We start from the raw sequence: 18,671 nt of genomic DNA, 5'->3' as shown, positions 1-18,671 counted from the left end.
TCCGCGCTCCGACCGGGCGGCCCAGCCGGCAGCCAGCCCCCGGGCATCACGTGACCGCCCCGAGTCCGGGGCAAAGCCAACCAGCGCGGCGCTGGACAAACAGCGCCGCTACAGAGATGGTTAACAGTCGGGTCAGGCCACGAAGCTGGGTGAATGAGATCATATTGCACATCATTCGATTCGCAAAGTCTTCCCGAGTCCATTGGTAGCTTTCCCGTCTCTCTAGCTCAATTTGATCGAGAGTTATTGACTAAAAACTCTTATGACCCTAGTGACGTACGAATGACGTCACGCAAGGTCAACAATGCAAAAGTGAGGCAAAAATGACTTCAATTAAACTTTCAGTAACCAGTGATGTCACTAGGCAGCTTTACCACACCATTTGTAGGCTCTCTTCCGAAATCACAATTCGAGACCATTACGGTGACGCAAAATAAGCACATTTATAGAAAGAACACCTTCCTAATTTTTTGCATACTACTTAAAAATGATCCAAAAATGTTTTTAAGTAAATAATTTTTTTTCTAAAAATGGTCCCAAAGGCATAAAAAATGCAAATGAAAGGAAACTCGAGGTGTTATTATATATCAAAAATAGTATATATTTCAAAATTTTAAAAATGCATATTATTCTTTGTTTCAATGCAAGTTCAATGCCGTATAGCATTTGGCATTTGGATTATCCGTCTTAGAGTTACAGCCCACCAAACTTGGGGCTGCAACGCAAGATCCAAAACATTTTATACACTATAACTCAAAAACCACTCATCTGATGAGCCTGAAATTGTTACAGGAGGATTCAGAGCCCCTGATTACCCCTTAGACCAATTATCGTTAAAATCCGATAGATGAGGGTGTCAAATTGGAAAAAAGTGGTACGATCTATCGTGGAATGCCCCTGCTTGTATATTTATGTCGGCATGTAATTGTGTACTTGACTCGAGCTACTTACCGTTTTTCCGCAAACCAGCAGCTTGATGTGCCACTTCTGTCAGTGTCACCTCATCTGTCACCTGCGCCACTTCCCTCACCTTCTCTGTCACTCTCTCTCTCCTCCTGCTCTGTCACTCTCTCCACTTTCAGACCGTCGCAGCACCAACTCTACATACACACGGATGTTGTTCCAGCCTCCAGCCCCTGGCGACTGAGGTGCGCCTCCCTCCCTCTCTCTCTCTCTCTCTCCCTCCTCTGCCACCCGCTAGCCGTGACCTTGACCCGGGTTGGCCCGGCGCACCCCGCTGCTTCTCCCAGCGCCGTCTCCGCCGCCAACGTGCATGTATTACCCATATTTCACCCAGGAACTTGCAGCGGGTGGATTTTGTGCACGCGAGGCGTTAGGAATTGATGGATGATTTTCCAGACCCTCCATCTATCTTAGAGGCTAGAGTTATAAACTTGGTTAGCAGCAGGCCCTCTAACCGTTAGGTTCATCAGTTTGTTCAGGATTTGCCTTGGTGTCTAGACAGACAGACAAGGACAATAGCTGACCCTCGTTATGCTTACTGTTAAATCGGGTCATAACACAAGATTTCAATGGTGGCAATAAGATGGTGGAAGCGGCTCACGGCTTGGCGTTGAAGAACTTCTATGATATGAGAGTTATTGGTGAGGGGTGGGGGGTGGGGGATTTAATCCTTCTTTTACGTAGGCATCAAGGTATTTATCGTTGCATAAACACGTTTTTATGTAGAGTTATGCAAAGGACAGTCGCATAAACATGACCTTTACTCTTCGTAGGGATGGCATCAAAGATGATACCGGGCTTTCTGATCCTCAACTTTGCTTCACCTTAGTAAAGTTTAAAACAATATCAAGTCTGGGTAAAGCTTTTAAAAAAAAAAATATTAGGTAAGTATGGGTGCGCGTGACTGCCCACCTGAAGGCTTCAGTAGACGATTTGCATTACTTTGTCGTATGGTGACTAGCCAGGTCCTAAGACATATGCATTAGATATAAGTTGCAAGGCTATAGTACCGATCTCCGTCGGTATTTCGATTAAAAAAGTTATGTAACCAATACGAAATACCTACCAGGTCAAATGATTAGCATTCTTCCACTTTACTAAATCCAAAACTAAACACACTTTGAACCAGCATTTCCACGAACGAATCTGCTGACTCTGGCCCCGAGTAATTTACGATGTTGCTGCTATTCATAACAACCCCGCCTCGTGCCGGCGTCAGTGCATGGAAATCGACTACAACTGCCACATTATGAAACTACAACTGCAGGCATCGACCATTCGAAGGCGCCTCTGTGCCATTTTCGCCCCGGGCGATTAGCCCCGTGACCTTCATGGCGCCACGCCACCCCGTCGTACCCGGTTTGTATGTCTGTGTGTCTGTGGATGTGTGTGGAGCTGGCTGCCTGGGTAGTCAGTGTAGGTGTCATGACTACCTGACTCCAAATACCGGCGCGGTGAACGGCCAGGGCAGGCAGGACCGGGCGCGGTCGACCCACCCCTTTACACAGGGTGAGTGTCGCGAGTATAGCCTCCGGCGCTTTGGTAGAGTACCATACACGAGTGTGAGTTGGGACGTGGTAACTGGCATCCCTGTGTAGAGGCTACAGAGAGTGTCAGAGGCCGCTGATCTCCAGTGACCCGTGACCTCACCAGGTCACAGAGGCAGATATGTCGAGGACCATTCTGCTTCTTTTGGCTACTGCAGGTGAGGACTAAGTATAAGTACAACATTTAAGTATCGCGATTGTCTTGGTGTGTACCGTGCTCTATAAGATAAATAAGATTGGAATATATTCTTTGTGTATTATGTTTATTGGGTTAACGACTGAGTATTAACATTAGCCAATACCTACGCGCGTGAAAAGCCAGAAAGTTATCGAAAATTGGTGGTCGGACTTGTATACAGGAACATCTTTCAAAAGTTCGTTATATTTAAGATCGAAAGGGAGAAGAAGCGTTCATACAATTATTGCAGGTACACATTGAGCTTGTGCCGCACCTAAAATTTTCATTTCGCTCTCGCTGCAGCTGTGCTACAACACGGTTCTACTCAGGACGACTATAGCTATTACGACGACAGCTACTACTACTACTACGATAGTTCCTACGACTACTACAGCGACTACTATAGCGACTACAGCTACAGCTACGACTATAGCTACAGCTATGAAGACGACACGACAACCGGCGAAGCAGGTACTTCTGTAGCCTCTCCCAAGGACCCGGTGGTCACTACAGTAGCCTCTCCCAAGGACACGATGAAAACTACCGTTCCGTCGACCGGGAAGCCTGCAAATTCTGTTGTAACTAAATCAACTACCGCCCCCACTAAAACTACAACCACTAAAACAAGCGTTTCCAAGGGATTGACTACCGCCCCTGCTAAAGCTACAACCACTAAAGCAAGCGTTACCAAGGGATTGACTACCGCCCCTACTAAAACTACAACCACTAAGGCAAACGTTCCAAAAGGTGAGGCGTAAAGCACAAAACAGAAAACAGCAATGCCATCGCTTCTGAAGATTGCTGAGCATTGCACGTTTGTGCCTCGCCCTGCTTATCTTATCTGCAATGGATGACATATCAAGCTGCTTTGCTATACTAAATTGCGACCAGGCTAGCTAGAATTTAGATTCCGGACATTCCGGGTCCAGAAAGCTAATTATCAGACAGCTCTACGAGTTTTACAACCGCTCACCGATTTTCTTGCGCACTGAGTTTGTCCCCACGCTACACACGTCTTTGGAAAGTATCCCTTGAACTTAACACATAATTCGAATGATTTTAAGAGTGGCTTGTTTTGTCCATTGCTGTACATACAGACTATGCCAATGTCCATGTTAATAATGATTGATTTTATTTTTGACTTTGGAGTTTAGACTTCATAAACGTATTTCAACGTGCATAGAAAAATAGTGCCCAATGTTTCATTTGTTTGCCTGTCATCTTACCTACACATGATATTTGATAAAAAATGGCCTTTGATTGCTTTGTGCATCCATTTACGAGTTGTGTTACTTCTCATCAACCATAAACGATCAATATAGAAATACGGTTCAAAAGATCATTTTGCCCATTTTTCCACAGCTGCCGCTGCTCCAGCCCAAACGACCAAATCTACCGCGACTACAAAGGCGACCACAACAACCAAAAAGCCGACCAGCACAACCAAAACGACGACCACAACCAAAGCAGCGACTACGAAGCCAACAACTAAGGGAACCACGGCCAAGTCAAATGTTCGGCCAAAAGCGGCCGCCAGTGGCCCTCAAAAAACGACACCAGGCGGTGGGGCCAGCGGTCTCCGGAGCTGCGGTGAGGAGAGAGAGAGAGAGAGAGAGAGAGAGAGAGAGAGAGAGAGAGAGAGAGAGAGAGAGAGAGAAAGAGGAGAGAGGATGACTGATGAGAGACAGAAGGAACGAGAGAGGAAGAGAGTGAATCAATAAATCAGATCAACCAGTGAATGAATTAATGAATGAATGAATGAATGAATGAATGAATGAATGAATGAATGAATGTATGCATGGCATGGATAGAAAGGATATATCTTTAAGAACTAGTGAGATGGTGCCAGCACCCAAAGTGTTTTACCCTTCTGAATCCTGCTACTTTACTCTGTTCACAGGAGGTTACCAGATCGAACTGCTGTTCGGGCTTCTGATATACCGGATGGTGCACCAGTGAGCAAAACTCGCTAGCGTGAGCTTCTGTACACATGTTGTCGAACAGCCAGTTAAAGCGTCCATCCTAGAAAACTTGGCTACCCTAACTTGTGGTGTAAAAGGTCACATTTCAGAGCTGTTGATCTATTTTTGACGAGTGGGCTACGCGTTCGGCTGTTTTTTTTCATGTTTCGCTGCGGGCTAAAAAGTGAAAGAGGTGTATTTTGACAAGTTAGCGTAAATGTGCGTGACTCAAGTGTGTGTACGAAAGCACAACATTTATACATCAATCGCGAACTCAGACCGATTGCGCTGGTGGTAGGTATGCGAGAGAGGCTAATAGTACCCAGAAGTGCATAGTAATTCTACTCGGACTTTGCTTGCAATTAGAGCACAAAGCTGCGACCAGTTTGCAGCATTACTGAGCACTTACATAAAGATATGAGTCTCAATATGGATTGGTTATCGCATCAAATTTAATAGTCAATCAAAACATCGGGCACTACATTTGTTTTTATAGGAATCATAAGTCAATTATTTTCTTTTTCGGTTAGGCCCAGTGTCCATTGTAGAAAGGCAGCTGACAACTCATGCATATGCTCTGTGTATATAATTCTTTATTGTCGATCGCCAGACGGTAGACACGGCTGTCGTTTGTGCGATGTGTACCAAAGCTCGAGACACTCGAGCCTAATAACAGGTTATCGTACAGTAATAACAGGTTATCGTAGATCATTCGAAAGCTCCGACCCGAACGATTTCTTGTGGAGTTAAGTCCTCATTCACTTATTACGATAGATCATCGCGTAGCAATTCACCAGACACATTTTAGCCTCTCACATATCAACTATACATGTCTTGGAACTTCTTGTAAGGTCCCAATACTGTTCATTCTCAATATATGCGCTTGTCTCGGTTTTACCATTAGGTATGTAATGTTCTTTTGATTGTTTTCGCGGCGGATTGTCCATTTGGCACCAGAGCTGTATAGATAAGTGAGATATTTAGAAATATTATAAGAAGTAAAGAATGTACTGGTTTTGGATTGATTTAGACCTAGCGATGCAGTATAAAAGACTCTAATTGGTACCAGAGCTATTCTTCGTTACAACGGTACCTCCAACCCTGCATCATCGAAATAATGCTTTGTTATTCGTGTGAAGGTGCTGCTCAGAGCTCGTTTGTCGCCAATAATATACGTCCAGCAAATGTTGACGTTCGCTTTCGTTTTGCATTTGATTGTCTTACATTTTCATGATAATAGGTATGATCTTTCAATCCCCCAGCTTCTTTGTCTTTGCAACAGCCTGCCAGTGCATGACTAAATCAGAACAAAATGGCGGGCACCCAACGCTCTCACGTTACTCTTCACCATCTGTCACGGCTGTCACCCCTCCGACTCGCGGACACGCCCGGTCTCGATCGAATCCTGTATTCAACTGCCGGCCGGCGGCCGCCGGCCCCCAGACCCAGGTCACTGGGCCGCCGGCCAGAGGCGCGCTCAGGTCCATACGGGGGGGAGGCCTGACTTGCCTGACATTACCCCCTCCCACGTATGCAGACACGTGTAACCAAACAGGACATACACTCGGCTTATCACTAGCGGATCGAGTCAACAGAACAACAGCACTCAGGTACATCGCCATGGTTAACCAAACACGTTGCGGGCATGTGACACTTTCAAATGCTTCATGTGAACACGTCTCATCCGTCCCGCCTTCTCCAGAACGTCGACGTGCCTACGGCCGTGCAGCGCCACGACGGTGTACGGCCCCAGCCAAGGAGGGCACATCTTTGTACGCGCCCCCACATTACGCAGCCACACTTGTTGCCCGGGGCCCAGCGAGGGTTCTTTTACATGATGTCGCCTGTCGTATTGGTTTTTGTACGAGTCAGCACTGCGATCGCGCTGGCGCCTAGCATTCTCGAACACGGAGGACAAAAGACGAAGCTTTTCCGTCACATAGTTATGCGAGTAGCGGTTCCTCGGAGTCTGTGACAACGCATCTAACGTGCAGTGTGGGTGACGTAAGAAATACACGAAAAATGGGGACAGCCCTGTGGTGCTGGACAGCTCATTATTCAAGGAAAATGTGATGCCAGGTAGACGCTCTTCCCAATCAGCGCCCAAAACATCTGAGCTCGCCCTCAGCCGCCGTTTGACATCTAAGTGTTTTCTTTCTATTTTGCCCACCGCCTCGTGATGGTAGCCGACGCTGGCTCGAGTCTGTGTCCCAAAGTGTTCACACAACTCCATCACCTGGGCACTTTTAACGAGATTGGAGCCTGCGTCACTTTCAATGACCTCTGGGGGTCCGAATAATAGGAAGTGTTCGGACAATTTCTGGGCCACGTGATTAGCACTTCCTGAGTCTAAGGCATAACACCACAGGAAACCAGAAAATTTGTCAACACAAGTCAAGACCAACGATCGGCCAGTGACGACACTTTTAGGCATGGAAACAATGTCAATAACGAGGATCTGGTTTGGCCAGTCGGCATGCTGTGGAAGCAATGGTGGGCTTTGTGCTGTCGATCCCTTCCTTTGGGCACAGCGATCACAAGATCGAACGTAGTCCACACAGTCCGCTCGCATGCCCGGGTACCACGCGTGTCGAGCTATCAGATTGTACATTTTGGCGGGTCCGCCGTGCGCGTGATCTGATGTGTCGTGGTGTGTGTACAATAGCTCGTACCTTTTCGACAGGGGCCAAACTACCTGAGAGGCCCCGTCCTCGCTCGAATGGCGATAGATCAGCCCTTCATGCAAGCGGAAGTCCGTTGCGGGCTGCCCCTTTAGATACGGTGGGGCGTACCGTGGCCATCTACCGTGGTTTAAACGGTGAGCGATGGCCCGGCAGTTACGATCGTGGCGCTGATACCATCTGAGGGTGTCCGGCTTGAGAGGCAACTGTACGAGACGGTCAGCAGCCGTGACGTTTACCTCCCGAGCCCCCTCACTGCCGTGGAGCCGGCCGCCAGACGAGCGGGCGGCGGTCGGCCCCTCCGATTGGGCGGTCGGCCCCCCCGACGAGTGGGCGGCGGACGGCCCCTCCAACGAGTGGGCGGCGGACGGCCCCTCCGACGAGTGGGCGGCGGACGGCCCCTCCAACGAGTGGGCGGCGGGCGGCCCCTCCGACGAGTGGGCGGCGGGCGGCCCCTCCAACGAGCGGGCGGCGGGCGGCCCCTCCGACGAGTGGGCGGCGGACGGCCCCTCCGACGAGCGGGCGGCGGGCGGCCCCTCAGTCGAATCCTGATCGTTTACCTCCCGAGCCCCCTCACTGCCGTGGAGCCGGCCGCCAGACGAGCGGGCGGCGGTCGGCCCCTCCGATTGGGCGGCCGGCCCCTCCGACGAGTGGGCGGCGGACGGCCCCTCCAACGAGTGGGCGGCGGGCGGCCCCTCCGACGAGTGGGCGGCGGGCGGCCCCTCCAACGAGCGGGCGGCGGGCGGCCCCTCCGACGAGTGGGCGGCGGACGGCCCCTCCGACGAGCGGGCGGCGGGCGGCCCCTCAGTCGAATCCTGATCCCGATCACCATGCAGCCGTGACAGCATGTCGACGTGCTGCATCTGGCTAGCCCTCCTGTGCTCCGTACTGAAGTGAAATTGGCTAACGAATGCGCGCCATCGCACAAGCCTCGGATTAATATGATCTTGGTTAGAAAGGATCTGTAAGGCGCTACGGCAGTCACAGATCCATGTGAATTCAACATCTGCCAGATATCTGAAAAACTTCTTTAATCCCTGAATGAAACTGAAAACCTCTAACTCGTAAATAGTCCATTTGCGCTGTGCCTTACTATATCTATTGCCATTGAAAGCGACTACGCGTTCAACCCCATCCTGTATCTGACATAGGATCTGTCCGGCACCGGTGGCACTACTATCAGTGTACAGGATGAACCGACCGTCTCTGCGGGGGTAGCTGAGAACCCGGTCACTCAACATTTCCGACTTAAGACGGCCAAAACACGCTTCTAACCGATCGTTCCAAAAGTATTTATCCGAGTTGCACAGGACTACGAGGGGCTCAGCCAGACTACTGAAGGATGGAATGAACTTCCTAAACCACGAGAAGAACCCGAAAATTCGTTTGGCCTCCTTGATACTTCTCGGAAAGGACAAGTCTCTGACGACTCTGACTCGTTCAGGGTCGATGCTAATGCCCTGGGGGGTGATGCGATGACCTAGGTAGGTCAACTCTGTTTGGAACAGGCGACATTTGTCTGGTGCCACCTTAAGGCCAGCAGCGCGCAACCTGTCGAAGACGGTGTGAAGGAGCGCGAGATGCTCATCCAAGCTTTCACTTACGCACAAAATGTCATCAGCGTACACCCGAACGCCGGGCACATCCCCCAAGACCTTGTGCATGGCGGCATGGAGAAAATACGACGACTGAGAGCAGCCCATTGGCATTCGTGTTGGATAATACGTCTTGCCCAGTGTATGGAACGCGCATATGTTGCTAGACGCGTCAGACAAGTGCAAATTCCAGAATGCGTGCTTGATATCTAGACTGGACGCGATTTTCCAACCATCTAGTGAGAAAATAAAATCATCAATGTTAGGAAAAACAAATGTCTTGGGTACTAACAGTTTGTTGAGATTGCGCATATCCTGGGTAATCCTGAATTCACCACTACTTTTCGTGACTAGGATGACAGGTGAATTCCAATCTGAAGGGCCTCCCTCTTCGATGATACCACAGCCCTGCAACTGATCAAGCTGGGCCTTCAGTTGGGCCTCGCGCGCCCATGGGATGGGATACGGCTTGGTGAAAACAGGACGAGCGCCGGGCTGCAACTCTAAGTCTACGACGCTATCACGATACAGACCAATATCGGCATACCCTCTCGAAAACACTTCCGGGTAGGACGATAGCAGAGCGGCTAATTTATCACGCTGAGAGCCAGTTATACATTCCCCGACAACAAAATCGGACAGAATCTCGTCTGTCGCCTTACCCACGTATCTGCCGTCATCCGCCGATACGGTGTTAACGTGGGCTGCGCAGTGGTCAGCATTCCTGGGTGTGGGACACGGTTCACACGGCTCAACCAGGCCCTCGAGCGCTTCAACATATCCTACAACACTGCGCCGGTGGAACGTGATAGTGCGGTCGGAGCGATTACGAACATAAAGTGGGATCTCTGCGTCGGAAAACGGCGTAATTAACGAGTCACATATCTCTACATTGTCTGATCGTTGACCGACAAACAAATACTCGCTCCCGCACGACAGCTTCTGGTCTACTTTCACCGCGAGACAAACAGCGGAATGTGCGGGCACAGTCACTGGGTTCTTAATTCTAATCTTAAGCTGCGACCCAACTTCTCGGCCGGCTCGTGAGCAATCAAATAATACGTTATTCCCCGACAAAAAGTCCCATCCCAACACCACGTCGTGCCGCAGATCATGGACCACCACGAACTCAGTGTCTCTCTGTCCACCAGTGGTACCCATGATCCTCACGGGCAATTTACACGTACCCTGCGTATCAAGTTCATGTCCCGATGCGGAAACTAGGCGAGCAGGCGGCGTCAGGGTTGAATTCGGCGCGATAATACTGAAGACGCGGCTGTCTATTAGCGACACCTGACTGCCGGAGTCCACCAGAGCATCACTAACTACAAACCCATTGATAGATATGCGAGCGGTCGGTAGACTCACCACTCGGCTGCCAGCCTGCCCGCCCGCTCGTTTGGGCAGTGCCTCTTGAGGTGGCCAAATCCACGGCATGACCAGCACTGGATGGTCCGCCGTCCATCCTCGCGCCCTGGCGACGCCCCTGTCTCCCCCGGCACACGGTCAGCTGTGGGCGGGCGTTGCGGACTGCGCCCACCAGAGGCGCCCTCATCGCGTCCGGGGCTGCGGGCCGGCCGCCGTGCAGGCCCGCTCGGACGAAGCCCACGCCGGGCTCCGGCGGCCCGGCAGCCCGCGGCACAGCCCGAGGGTGGAGCCGGTGATCCGCGGCGCCGGCCGCCCGGGTCACGCTGCCAGCTCGGGGAGTCACCCTCATCATAGCGTCGAGTCGCACCGTCAGTACCGGGACGAGACTCCCGAGCACAGGCCACTCCATGACAGTTAGACTCGTTGAAGTCCCAATGAACCGTTCGTCCAGATGGCTGTCGGTCGCTCTCGTGAGCGGGATCCAGTCGCTCCTCCCGGATGAGCTCCTGAACGGCCGTGTCAAAAGATCTCGCGCCCTGACGAGAAAGCAGACGCTTCTCCTCCGACGAAAGTCCGACCAGAAAATGTCGGTAGAGCGCCGCGTGATAAGCCGGCGCACATGTCTTCTTGACGCCACCATTGGAGTCAAAGAACTCGGGGCAGGCTTCGGTGACCAGCCTCTTGACGGTTAGGGAGTAGTCCAGTGCTGACATGGATCCCTTCTCGATGGCACTCAGTTGGGTTGCCGCAGCCTCCGGCTGACCCGATCCGAACGCCTCAGTGAGCAGGGACGCCACGTCTCCGTGCTCACCGGCGCTCTCCACCAGCTGTAGGGCGAGGCCGCGGCACCTGGCGGCCATCACGCTGCCGAGCCTGTCTGCCGGGATGCCGCCCAGCTCTGCCAGTCTCCGACATTGTCGGATGAATGAGTTCGGTGACACAGAGCCGTCATAGACGGGAAAGTCTGCCAGTGTTACCCGGACCACGGCCGGGCCGCGGCCGTCCGGATCCTCGCCAGTCATATCACAACCACGGAGGGTAAACGGGCACGACGCACCTCACTATTCACAGTCCGAGCGGCGTGGCGTACGAACTGCCGCTGCCACCATGTCACGGCTGTCACCCCTCCGACTCGCGGACACGCCCGGTCTCGATCGAATCCTGTATTCAACTGCCGGCCGGCGGCCGCCGGCCCCCAGACCCAGGTCACTGGGCCGCCGGCCAGAGGCGCGCTCAGGTCCATACGGGGGGGAGGCCTGACTTGCCTGACACCATCATGTTTTTGCCTTTTCCTAGAAGGCATTTTTTATGTTTATCTTTACTTTATCCACAGAGCAATATAGAGTAAAACGCCAAACGGCAAGGGAGTATATAGCCGTGTCAAATCACTGTAACTGGTTAACCCGCGCCCGGCTGGGGGTAATGGATTTCCACGCCCTGCTGGGGGGTTCAAACACCCCCCCCCTTTCTAACTCGGCTCCTGGGCCACATAGCGATACGCCGAAGGCGGCGTTCGAAAGAGCGTCAAAAATAATGACGAAATCAATTCGGTCAACTTTTTGGTCAGGTCAAAGGTCAGGTCACCAGAGGTCATTGAAGGCAAAATTTCGCCGATTTCCAGGTCGAATGTTAACAATTTCCAAGAAGTCAACGCATAACTCGGGAACCAATAGAGCTACAGCGCCGCGGAAAAGCGCATTCGATAGCCCTATTAACGCCCTTTCTGAGTAAGTCCCTCAGATTTGACCTAACGTCAACGGTTTTGCCTGCAGGGGGCAAAAACTGCAAAAATAGCCGATTTTTTCGGAAACAGTTTTTCTGCAATAACTTTTGACCCAAGCCTTGTACGAGCTTACTATTACCGGTATCGTGTTCCTCTCGTCAAGACGCGTCGAATGAACTATAACTTGACCTTTAAAGGTCAACTTGAAAATTTGACCTCAGGTCAAGGTCATGACCTGACCGGGAAGGGTCATGTTACATATCAGTCGATCCGTATCGTCGGACTGAACACATCTAAGGCGTTTTCATCGCTCTAGCATGCCTCTATCAAAAGTTATTTGCGAAAAACTGTTAGATACCATTCGTGACCTAAGATGACCTCAGGGCATTAACAGGGGGCACGGACACCATTTTCATGTTCAGTGTGTCTAAACCACTTGTAATTCAGTGTTTGGGAGTGTTTATAATGTCCTTCGTCAAAAAGAGGCGCATTTCAATTTTCTCCCATTGACTTATAATGTGGAGGTCGCAAAATTGACCTGACCTTAGGTCATCGATATGAAAATTTTGAGATAAACATTTTGTACATGCTATTGCTCTTAGAAATCGCTGAAAGTTTCAAAGCGATCGGTCACTCGGTGTAGCTTTGACAGACATTGAAACTTTTTATGAGGTGAGGTCACTTCAAGTGACCTGGTGACCTGACCTTGAATGACCTTGGTCTGAAATTTTCACAACATGTGTAGAATTGATGTATGATAAGGTGTACCAAAAACGGCGGCTTTGAGATATTCGCTAAAAACCACAAGGGGGAGGGGGTGTTCAAACACCCCCAGCAGGGCGCGGGCTAACCCGCGCCCCGCTGGGCTATTCACTTATTCAGCCATACGCGCCCTGCTGGGGGGGGGGGGGGGCAGATTCTGCCCCCCTGTCTAACTTCCGAACCGATGGTCGTAGAAAGACGGGGAAAACGACAATCGAAAGCTCTCAACAAGGCGGATCTTAAGAGCCCAAATTTTTTTGCTTAAGTAGGTCAGAGGTCAGATCAAGGTCAGGTCAAGGGTACAAAATGCAAGTTTCTACAGTATCGGCCTTGCACCGTAGTTGCCGAAGAATGGACTGAGACTGATTGCCCAAAACGTGTTCTTAGACTACCAAGACAATATTCCTTGCATACAATGTCATTCAAAGGTCAAGGTCAAGGTCAGGTTAGGTCAGGTCAGGTCACCAAAAACAAAATATAGAAAAGGGCATGTGCGACACATGTTGTATGGGTCATTTTACTCATAGAATTCAATAGGCACACTCAATAAGTGATATGGACCACCTCTGGATGAATTTCAGGTCGAGGTCAGGTCAAGGTCAGGTCAAGTGAGGTCAAATTTTGAAGTTGGTTGTTAAGGCCTAACAAGTTGTCTATCTGATGCATTTTTTCACGGCGAATCGAATGGTGCTATTTTTGTTTCCGTACGAGGTCTAGAACCTCCAAAATAATCATTTTTCGAAATTTCTGTGTGTCGTGACGTCATAAAATTTTGAATAACTCCCACATTTTTGAACCGATTCTTCTAAAAATTGGTATGTAGATGCACATAGACCACTTCTCTGACATATATTCCGGGTTTTTCGATACACTCAGAATTTTGGATTTTATAATTATTTTCCCAAAAAAGTCAGTTTTTTTTAATTGGGCCAAAATCCAAAATTTTCAAAAACCGAGATAGCCATTTGATAGACAAAGTAGAATCACGTATAAACTTTTTTGTTACGTCTTCATTCCTTTAAAAAATGAAGATGTTAGCGGCGTTTGAAATTTTGCCGTTTTTGAGGCGAAAATGGCGAACATGACGTCACTAAAACGTCAATTTCTCAAAAATTTTCCGACGGATTTCGCTCAAATTTTCAGGGAACATGTAAAATTGATGTCTGATAAGGTACTGAAAGTTTGACTTCGCTGGCTTAACGCGTTTAGACGTTATTGGCGAAAAACGGGAGGGGGCAGATTCTGCCCCCCCCCCGCGGGGCGCGGGTTAAGGTCTGAATATGGTCATTGGTCAGCCTGTATGAACTGTCGTGAATAGGTAATACACTGCTGAAGAGCTCTAGGGAACTCAGGCTACTTTAGAGCCATATCCCGTTGCAGAACTCCATAGGCGGCGGACCGGGGCGGCGGGGAGGGCACCGGGGCACCGTGCCCCCCCCCCCCCTTGATTTTGGCATTTTAACATTAGCCCTATGGGCGTTGCATGGAAAGAATGGGACCAAAAGTCGGCAGTGCCCCCCCCCCCCCCCTTAATTGAAGGTGTTCCGCCGCTACTGTGTAGAACTTCTGGGAACTCAGGTAAATCATGTAAATACCCACAACTGGCTCACAATTTCGCTGAACGTCATGGAAAGTAGGGTGAACCATGAAAGCCTTCATAATACACACCGGTGCATACGTGCCCCCCCCCCCCCCCCTCCTCACTCACGTGACCTTTCCTTTAACCCGCGCCCGGCCGGGGGTCCTGGATTTCCACGCCCTGCTGGGGGGGGGGGGTGTTTGAACACCCCCCCTTCTAACTCGGCTCCTGGGCCACGTAGCGATACGCCGAAGGCGGCGTTCGAAAGAGCGTCAAAAATGATGACGAAATCACTTCGGTCAATTTTTTGGTCAGGTCAAAGGTCAGGTCACCAGAGGTCATTGAAGGCAAAATTTCGCCGATTTCCAGGTCGAATGTCGACAATTTCCAAGAAGCCAACGCATAACTCGGGAACCAATAGAGCTACAGCGCCGCGGAAAAGCGCATTCGATAGCCCTATTAACCCGCGCCCTGGTGTGGGTCTGAGCCACCTTCGCCCTGGTGGGGGGGGGGGCCAAAATGACCCCCCCGTCTAACTCGAAAACGAAGAGGGCTAGGAAGACGCGGAAAAAAGCAAACGAAAGCCCATAACAAGTACGTTCGAAAGTATTTCGGTCATTTTTTCGCTAAGGTCAATATTGAGGTCGCTAGAGGTCATCATAGGTCAAATTTCAGTGTTTTCGGTGTTGCCGGACATATTCCGCTGTAGCTCGGAAACTAGAAGAGCTAGAGAGCCGCGGAAAAAAAATCAATCGATAGCTCTTTTCAAGCTCTTTCGCCAAGGTTCGTCAGATTTGACCTCAGCTCAACGGTTTGGCCTACAGAGGTCATGCAAGGTCAACTTGGCAAATTTCGTTGAAAATGTTTTTAACTATAGCATGCATTCACGAGAAAATAGAGAAACGATTCATGCACCATCGTGCTTGGCTCGTCGAGACGCGTCGAATGATATATAGTTTGACCTCGAAAGGTCATTTTGAAAATTTGACCTCAGGTCAAGGTCATGACCTTACCGAAATAGGTCATGCTGCATATCATTCGATCCGCATTGACGAGACAAACACGATAAACGTCGAACGGAGTCTCTATCTCTATTCAATAACAAGTAAGTGCAGAAAAACCGCTGGTGACCTCTGGTGACCAGGGAGATGACCTAGCGTGACCTCAGCGAGGTCACAAGCAAATGGTTTCACATGGGCTGTGATTTGCTGACCCAAGACACTTCAATAACGAAATATAGGAACAATCACGCCCGATTTAGCTGAAAAACAACTACTTTTCGATTCTCCCATTGACTTATAATGGGGAGCAGCGATGACCTGACCTGACCTTAGGTCACATTTATAAAAAATCCGAGATAGCCATTTTGTAGAGCTGGGTGACATCTTCAAGTACTGTAAATTTTACATCGATCGGATAAAAGCTGTGCCTTTGAGAGAGCTTTCAACTTTTTTAGAGGTGGTGTCAGTTTTGGTGACCTTGTGACCTGACCTGACCTGACCCGAACCCCCCAAAAAAGGACATGATGTAAAAATGTTGAATAAACAGCTATACAAAGTTTCAGGGCGCTAACTCAAGTGGTTTCTGAGTTATCGCTGAAAAACCACAGGGGGGGGCCAAAATGGCCCCCCCCCACCAGGGCGAAGGTTAACGATCTTTCTGAGTAATTCTCTCAGATTTGACCTAACGTCAACGGTTTTGCCTGCAGGGGGCAAAAACTGCAAAAATAGCCGATTTTTTCGAAAACAGTTTTTCTGCAATAACTTTTGACCCAAGCCTTGTACGAGCTTACTTTTACCGGCATCGTGTTCCTCTCGTCAAGACGCATCGAATGAACTATAACTTGACCTTGAAAGGTCAACTTGAAAATTTGACCTCAGGTCAAGGTCATGACCTGACCGGAAAGGGTCATGTTGCATATCAGCCGATCCGTATTGTCGAGCTTAACACATCTAAGGCGTTTTCATCGCTCTAGCATGCCTCTATCAAAAGTTATTTGCGAAAAACTGTTAGATACCATTCGTGACCTAAGATGACCTCAGGGCATAAACAGGGGTCACGGACACCATTTTCATGTTCAGTGTGTCTAAAACACTTGTAATTCAGTGTTTGGGAGTGTTTATAATGTCTTTCGTCCAAAAGAGGCGCATTTCAATTTTCTCCCATTGACTTATAATGGGGAGGTCGCAAAATTGACCTGACCTTAGGTCACCGATATCAAAATTCTGAGATATACATTTTATAGATACTGTTACCCTTATCAATCGCTGAAAGTTTCAAAGCGATCGGTCACTCGGTGTAGCAATGGCAGACATTGAAACTTTTTATGAGGTGATGTCACTTCAAGTGACCTGGTGACCTGACCTTGAATGACCTTGGTCTGAAATTTTCACAACATGTGTAGAATTGATATATGATAAGGTGTACCAAAGACGGCGGCGCTCCGCGCCGCCGTTTTTGAGATATTCGCGAAAAACCACAAGGGGGGGTGTTCAAACACCCCCCCCCCCAGCAGGGCGCGGGTTAATGGATAGCCCCAGCCCAGCCCAGCTGGGGGCACATTTGACGTCAAGCGACCGTGCACCCATTAACCTTAGGGGGGAGCCGCAGGTCGGTCAATGTCGTAAACCGCCCCAGGGCTAGTCAGCTGACTGCAACGCGACGCCAAGGGGGCAATTATAAAGCCATTTGGTGTGCATTGTGCGAGCTTTACGAATGAATTATGTTTGTGTAGACTTGTGTAGGTATAAAAGGTACCGAATTGAAAACTTGGAAAGTCCGAGTTGTGTGCCGGAACTGTCACGAATACGTTCCTTTTTTAGTTTACATATGTCGAATTTTGGGCTAGAAGCGCTGTCTGAAGACGACAACTAACTCTGTTTTGCTTGCACTACTTTGTCATGCAGCTATCTCAGAAATTGAGCTCTTTAACCCTCGCCCGCACATGCCATTTTCCCATCCTAGAACGCACATGGGGGGGGGGGGCTGCCATCCCCCCGCGCCATTTCGTTCCTGTTGGAGATAGAGCTTAGCGGTAAAGACCAAAAAGATTCTTTGGGAAGAGACGAATCCAATGATACCCAGTTTTACCTTCTCAGTCAGGTCAGGTCAAACTAAAAAATGTTGCTGTTTTTGGTCAACGTTGGATATCAAGTGCGCTGCTTATCATATACCGATGACGATGCCGTTTTCTGGTGCCAAGCCAGCTAGAACCTCTTTGTCACACTACCCGACCAGCTTTTTGCTGCTGAGGTCATTTCAGGTCAAGTTAGGTCAAGGTCAATTATATGTGTTTGTATGTCTGTGTGTGTCTGTGTGTATACTGATGTGTGCACCGATTGTTTATGTGTCCATATTACATGAAATCATGATCTGAGAAGCTTTTACCAAAAATGCAGTCAAAAAACTTCACAAAAAGTAAATTTCGCTTGCCTAAAACGCAATTATCTTAGATGACCTAGGTTGACCTTGACCTTGACCTTGACATCTGTACATCGTCGAACAACATGTTCCATGATAGGTGGGAGGTAAGACTGGCAAAAAAAGGCCGAAATCAAGGTGTCAAAAGCTCACAAGGCCCATAGCCAAGTGCCAACGCAAGATGTTGAGAATTGGCCATTTGGGTCATGACATGACCTGAAAACCAAGGTCATATCTCCGAAACCAAAAACCACAGACACTTGAAATTTTTAGTGGACATCAAGAAAGGATAGAGGAGCAGCTATACGAAAAATCAGCCTTCTAGCTTTAAAAATGTTGAGTGCAGAGCAGAAAGACTACCTGGGGGGGTGGCAACCACCCCCCCCCCCATGTGCGGGCGAGGGTTAACACTTGCTCTTGGCTAGAAATTAGGAGAAGAAACTCTCACCGTCGCTTTAGGGCTATTATCACTCCCAATAACTGCGTCTTCTCTGAATGACGCCTGTCCTAGTCCTATAGCTGCTGCGCCGTTGGCCCGTGTTATCAGCGCACAGTCAACGGCACGGACTCACATTACTATCAGTGACACAGCCGATAAGACTATCACAGCGACTGATTCACACACGCTATCAGCGTCCGTTGAACAACGCCATCGCACGTCCGAGCGATAGAGGAAAAGGTAGCGAAAACTGGGGCTAGAAACGCATAATATTCGTGTTTTCTGCGCAAATTTGAGCATGGAAAAGCCCGCTAATGACGGTAATCGAATTATTTTATCATGCATATCTAAATCATCCTGCTTTTGGTTAAAACACCACAAATCTTTGATGCAATGTAGGAGTATTTGGTGATTTTTTCCGTCGAAGTTGGTCCCGATAGCGCCGGAGCGGCCCT

General features: G+C 49.5%; 1 protein-coding gene across 1 annotated transcript; it reads left to right on the top strand.

Annotated features, from left to right (window-relative positions):
* The first annotated feature begins 2,337 nt into the window (after window positions 1–2,337).
* LOC122393103 lies at window positions 2,338–5,328 on the top strand. The gene is made up of 4 exons (XM_043388739.1): window positions 2,338–2,668; window positions 2,992–3,159; window positions 4,051–4,278; window positions 4,589–5,328. Exons 1-4 carry the CDS (start codon window positions 2,632–2,634, stop codon window positions 4,645–4,647), a joined length of 492 nt encoding a protein of 163 aa, XP_043244674.1. The 5' UTR covers window positions 2,338–2,631; the 3' UTR covers window positions 4,648–5,328.
* The last annotated feature ends 13,343 nt before the right edge of the window (window positions 5,329–18,671 follow it).

The sequence above is a fragment of the Amphibalanus amphitrite genome, unplaced genomic scaffold (genome assembly GCF_019059575.1).
Source record: "Amphibalanus amphitrite isolate SeventyFive unplaced genomic scaffold, NRLGWU_Aamphi_draft 000515F_arrow, whole genome shotgun sequence".
Classification (NCBI taxonomy): Eukaryota; Metazoa; Arthropoda; class Thecostraca; order Balanomorpha; family Balanidae; genus Amphibalanus; species Amphibalanus amphitrite.
This window is presented reverse-complemented; position numbering and strand designations above follow the sequence as displayed.